Source organism: Oculina patagonica, chromosome 12 (genome assembly GCF_052425735.1).
Source record: "Oculina patagonica isolate OP01 chromosome 12, crgOcupat, whole genome shotgun sequence".
NCBI classification, from domain to species: domain Eukaryota; kingdom Metazoa; phylum Cnidaria; class Anthozoa; order Scleractinia; family Oculinidae; genus Oculina; species Oculina patagonica.
The window spans coordinates 20,278,387-20,284,602 of record NC_135769.1 but is presented as its reverse complement, the minus strand read 5'-3'; the positions used below and the strand labels follow the sequence as shown (position 1 = coordinate 20,284,602).

Here is a 6,216-nt window from a genome sequence, read left to right as displayed (position 1 = left end):
GTGGAGAATTCTGGCAAAGCATTGCCGGCCGTACGGCGAAAAAGTGTGATATACGATTTCTGAACCAAGACTTGTTCCGCAGTATGTCCATGATAGCGTGTCGAATGTGTCTCATCTTTCAACAGTAAATTACAGGGTTCAAAGATGATTGCTCGCAAATATTAATTCTATGTAAGACTTGTTTACAGGAAGCATTTCTTGGAAATTTTGCCAAAAAGCGTTTTATATGCTAATCGATGTAAAACATGCCAACTTTTGTCAAACAAGGTTTCTACCGGGGGTTTCTAGTTCCCCTTTCCCCTGTCAGCTTTCACAAGACAATAAGTAACACCTCGAGTTAACATTTTTTTTTATTTAAAAAAGTTAAAAGTACATGTTCTCGTTCCTCTGGTATATGGAATAAATTCACTCTAAATGTCTTTTTTTTTTTTCGAATCGCAAAAATGTCACTGAACTAAATCGGTTCAAGAAATCACTAAGCTATAAAAATCCCTTCCTGGCATATATATTTCCTCAGTATATTTTACTTAGTTTGAAAACGCTTTCGTTTGGCCTCAGGCAGCTCATGTTCAGACTGCTCGCGATCCTTACTCAGTATATACAGGTTTTTATCAGAAACGAAAACACTGAATGAGAAGAATCCTAGCATAGCATGGTCGGTCCTGCGATTAGTGTGATGCTCGATTTCTGAGCCAAGACATGTTCCGCAGTATGTCCATGATAGCGTGTCGAATGTGTCTCATCTTCCAACAGTAAATTACAGGGTTCAAGGATGAATTAAGAAATCCAAGAGTGCCTGCGAAAAAGATAAATTTCTTCAAAGTGATACTCGGGCCGTTGATTTCAGTGGCAACCAATGAGATAAAGTAAGGCAAATAACAAAGCAAAAACACGAGATATACGTAAAATATACTGACTGCAGATTTAACGAGGCTAGCAAAATGTGCCGTTTCCTGGGTCGACTGTGCTACTTGTTGTATTTGCAGGGCCTGAATATCATACTTGTGGCGTCGTACGGCTAAATAAATCCTGATGTAAACCAATGATGTAACAACGACAAAAACAAATCCAAGAATGTATACAATAAGGGCCTTAGTATCGGTCGGCACCCACACCATTAAAAAAGAAAGAAATACACTAAACACCCATATTGAGATCACCACAGCAACAACACGCTTGTGAGTCACAAGTTCCTGATATCTGAGATGAAGATGAATAGCTAAGAACCTGTCTACACTTACAGCCACAACACCAGAGAACGAAGCTGTGAGAAAGAAATTCGTAATGATGTCAAAAGCCTTGTAAGTGGTACAGCCAGGATCGTTTTGTTGTAAACCTTTGACCATAAGTGAGGTATAAAAAGGTTGAACCAATAAACCAACACCAACATCAGAAACAGCAAGACTCAGGAGCAATGTTTTTAAAGTCTTTGGCAACGACGAAGTTTTTCTTATCACGTGGATTGTTACAATGTTCAACATGATGGCGGTATAGCAAAGAAAACTGTTGAAGACACAAATTGTGATGAACGTCGAGTGAAGATCTTCATATTCTGATACTCTTGGGTAGTACTGCAGCAATACTATACAAAATGATTTCTTCATGATATCGACTCAAGGTTCTTTAGCGCACCGAGCGTATCACATAAGAATTGATTTAAAAAGCTAATCAGTTTGCTTTCTATGAGCCTTCAGACCTTTACATACTATAGTATCGATTCTCAGGAAACCAAGGTTGTTCCGACATTTACAGGAGTGTTTACATCGTAAATGGTTTGAAAACAAGAGCATCAGTAGTTCGTATAGTGTTATAGTCCGGGTGAAAGTAGTTCTGAAAAGAATTGTTGTTAGTGACTGACGTTTCCACAACCTGAGCGGAAGTTATCTTCAGAGTGAAGTGAAAAAAGTCACTAAGTATGCTAATCGATGGTGCACCTGCAAACTAATGTTCCATGTGCGTGAGGCAAGCGCGACTGAAAAAAAAGACAGAAATCCACTGCTAAGTGTAGCTGGGAGTTTTGTCGGCAGAAACGTATTGTTCAAGTGGATTCCGGGTGTTTTTCAGGAAGTAATTCGCAGCGTTTTTTTTAAAGACAAAACTGCTCAGGTCTTTCCAAAGACAACAGAGTTGAAGAATTGACAGATGATAGAATAAGACTTTTAATTAAACCATTAGCACGTCAATAGCTGTCAATATGCTTGCGTAATTATTAGGTTAATCACCGCAATAGCGCAATAGATGTAATACTAAGCAATTATTGGATGAGGTTGAGCATGATATCGTGAATTATCAAAACCGAGGTCTGTGTTATCTGCCTCAGCCATAACACAGACACGAGGTTTGATAATTCAAGATATCATGCAAAAACCGAATTCAATAATTGTTTTATTATACGTTTTCAAACAATTTGCAAACGAAGACTGCCATCACTTTTTTCTAGCGCCGGCGTAAAACTTCGTCAGAACATTGGCCAAAGCGGTTTTATCTTGTGGTTCCTCCAGGTTCTTCTCCCTCAAATAATCATTCAGAATTTTTACACTTGTTTTTGTTGTTCTCTTGGTGTTTTTAGAATCTTTGTTCTCGATCAAAACTTTCAATTCCTCTTCGGAAACGGAGGCGAATCGCTCAGCCATATTTTCAAAAGTTTGACAGCACTACACGGACGAGGGGCTTGGAAACTAGGCGGACTTTGAACTCGACATGATAACCCAATATCTGCTGCAGATATTGGGTTATCATGTCGAGTTCACATGCTACTGTATATTGACTGAATGCTCTCGACCAATCACATGTTTCAAAGTAATTCTAATGCATAATAAATTAAAATAGATGTAATACATTAAAAATAGAAACATCCTGCGTAACACCATGATGTTTCTAACATTAACTAGCGCACATTTCGTATTAAACTATTGAATGTATTAATTCTTAGGTTGATTACTAAAACGATTGTAGAATTTAATCCTTTAATCAATTTAGAAGATTTCTAGTGTTTTGTTACGCGAGTGTTCGTGAACATTTGTCGATAAAGAGTGGAATAAAATAAATGAAGCCGGTGGCATGCACGGAAACTTCACGTAAAGCCAACATCGATCGACTCACTGGAAAGTTTCCGTTTAAAAGCATTGGCTGTTTTTATGCTAGAGACGATAATGTCGTCTAGACGCCTTTAACGACTTTAACGTCTAAGGCGTTAAAGGCGTCTGGTATAAAAACGGGACGCATTTAGTAGACAGCTTTTCAGAAAAAAATAAAAAAAGACTGGGTTCGACACTCGGAGGACACTGGACCCGAAGACGTTAAAGCCATCAGACGTTAAAGGCGTCTGCCTTATTTACTGTTTTTATACTAGTTAACGACGTCCCGTTTTTATACTAGTTAACGACGTCCCGTTTTTATACTAGACGCCTTTAACGTCTGAGACGTTAAAGCTGTCCGATAAGAGCGTCGTTCAGACGGTCTTACGAAAAGACGTTAAAGCCATCAGACTTTAAAGGCGTCTGTCTTATTTACCGTTTTTATACTAGACGTTAATGTCGTCTCGAGACAGCTTTAACGTCTAAGACAGCTTTAACGTCTCTAGCATAAAAACGGCCATTGTCGTTCAAAATGTTACACAGACTGACAGACTTTCTAAGCTCTTTTTTGAAGCTTGTTAAATTGTCACATGATGACCATAGTCATAAACAAAGGAATAATCCAGGGCTCGACCTTTCCGCTGGAAAATCGGTTTTTGTTTAGAAATAATTTGTTCCCTTTGCTGAAATGAACGAAACTACTTAGGTTTTACAAAGACGGACGGGGAATGAAGTAGAATAAAATTGAATGAGAATTACAGAAAGCATTTCTCGGAAATTTTGTTAGAGTTAAAAATAAACGTCTGTCAAATAAGGTTTCTAGTTCCCCTTTCCCTTTTCATGGTTAAACAGATATATGATATATGAAGGAGTATCTAAAATTTTCTAAAACTTGGTCCTGGTTACAATTATGTTATGCGCATTACCAAAATGAAATAAATGGTGACTATTTTTGCTATTCATCAGTACCTGCAGTGCACAATTCAACAAGCGGTCCACCTGTAGCCTGATGTCTAGCATGAATCTTCTGTCTAAATCCCAGTAGAGCTGTAAATCATTTAAAGGCTTGAGGCGAATGGGCTCCATTGATTGGCATATGTTCACAGATAAACTAAATGCAAGGCTAATCGGACAGCTAGAAGGCTAAATAAATTTTATTGCCCAATATTTCGGTTAGACAAAACTAACCTTCTTCAGGGGCTGTCCGTCAATTTCCATTTTTACTTAGCTTTTTCAGCCCCCTGAAGAAGGTTAGTTTTGTCTAACCGAAATATTGGGCAATGAAGTTTATTTAGCCTTTTTAGCTGTCCGATCAGCCTTGCATTTAGTTTATCGTTTTACTTTATATTGCTGATCCTGATCTGAGAACTGAGAACGCAGAACGCATAATTTCAGAGATGTTTCAATTGGAAGAGAGGGCCAAGATCGAGCAATACTGTTCTTCAGCAGGATTTCACATTATTAAGAGTTACGAAACTCGGAGCGCACAACATGTTTTCGAAAGCATCGAGAGCCTTCTGACCTGGCTTTCAGTGAGTACACACGGTGTTTTTGACCTCAATCTGGTAACCGAAGAGCGTCTGCAAAGGTATCATCCGTACACAAGCAGAAACGGCAAGCCTCCTTTTGACTTCAGAGGAACCAAAGAACAAGAGCTGTTTTGTCGGTTGATAGCTATCAAACAAGCAAAAGATATTTAGCATTCTAAATGGAGAATTGATCAGTTATGATCAGGCACAACCACAGGCAGCCCAGACGTTGTATATTCGATCAACGTCACATACTGATGTTGGCGATAAGATTGCGTTACGTTTTCAGCCGCAAGACAATGTACAGCGGATGTAGACAATGTATGAGAATGCTTTGAAAATTGTTCTTTTAAATACTACATGTGGAAAAGAATTGAGATTGATTTCGTTGTCTTGCATTATTTTGACTTCTATGTGTTGCTAGAGTGGGTTAAGCGAGTTACGCTTTCGACAGTTTTAAAGTAAAAATCGCTTAACACCCTAGGAACACAGGAAAGTCAAAATAACGCAAGAAAGACAAGAGGTAAGCCATTTTTATTTCAGTTCCTTTACAAATGTAGTATTTAGAGCAATTTTCGAACCTTCCTCATACATTGACTCAAACGGCTGAACCAGAGTTACGCAATCGGCCGCATTATAATTATGTCACATTGATCGCATACAACGCGTGGGGGGCCTGTGGCACAACTAAGCACACGGTTCAATTGTGCAATTACCATATTTTGCAATAAACCTCAGTTAAGTAGTTGTACGCTTTTGCAATATTGTAGCAAAATTACAGTCATGCAAATAAAGCTTGTTGTTGTTTTAAAAATACCGTAATTCTAGACAGGCATGATCACAGGCAGACCACCCTATGTGTTCGTGGTTAATAATTGTTGACATAAGGTCATGATGTAATCAATGGCGCATATAGAAGATATATAGAGAAACATTACGTCGGCTTCGATTTACTACAAAATATAAAATTTACTCTAAATGATTCAATAAAAGTTAAGATGAAATGCTGAATGTGTCTTGTGTCGTGTTTTTTTGCCGCCCCGAGCCCTTTAAGACGTTTATTTTGCGAGATCATTTAGCGACCGTTAGAAGAGAGAGAGAGAGAGAACAAGGCAGGCAGCTTTACCGCCGGCGGTCGCGACCTTGTCTAATTCAAGCTGGAACTGACGCTAAACCATCAAAATTCTCGCCTCGAAAACACCGGCATCCGATCGACTAGATATTTCTCTGTCCTTGTGCCGAATTAGAGCTCCACACTTCCAATATTTTTCGAGTAAAGCGATCCCGAAGTCTCAAAAGTAGCTTTCTCCATATGATCAGTGCAAAATTCTGGATCAAAGGAATTTGAAACATGCGAATAACAAAAGGAAATTTGACACATCTGTCAAACATCAAATAAAATAACAAAAGAAAATTAGGGCACGTGCGTTTGATGTTTGACAGATGTGTCAAATTTCCTTTTGTTATTCGCATGTTTCAAATTCCTTTGATCCAGAAATTTGCACTGATCATATGGAGAAAGCTACTTTTGAGACTTCGGGATCGCTTTACTCGAAAAATATTGGAAGTGTGGAGCTCTCATTCCGCACAAGGACAGAGAAATATCTGGT

At 38.6% G+C, this 6,216-nt stretch overlaps 1 protein-coding gene across 1 annotated transcript; it reads right to left on the bottom strand.

Annotated features, from left to right (window-relative positions):
- Positions 1-427: 427 nt before the first annotated feature.
- Positions 428-1,805, bottom strand: LOC144633152 (histamine H2 receptor-like). The gene has a single exon (XM_078491954.1). It carries the CDS (start codon positions 1,602-1,604, stop codon positions 669-671), a length of 936 nt encoding a protein of 311 aa, XP_078348080.1. The 5' UTR covers positions 1,605-1,805; the 3' UTR covers positions 428-668.
- Positions 1,806-6,216: the final 4,411 nt, after the last annotated feature.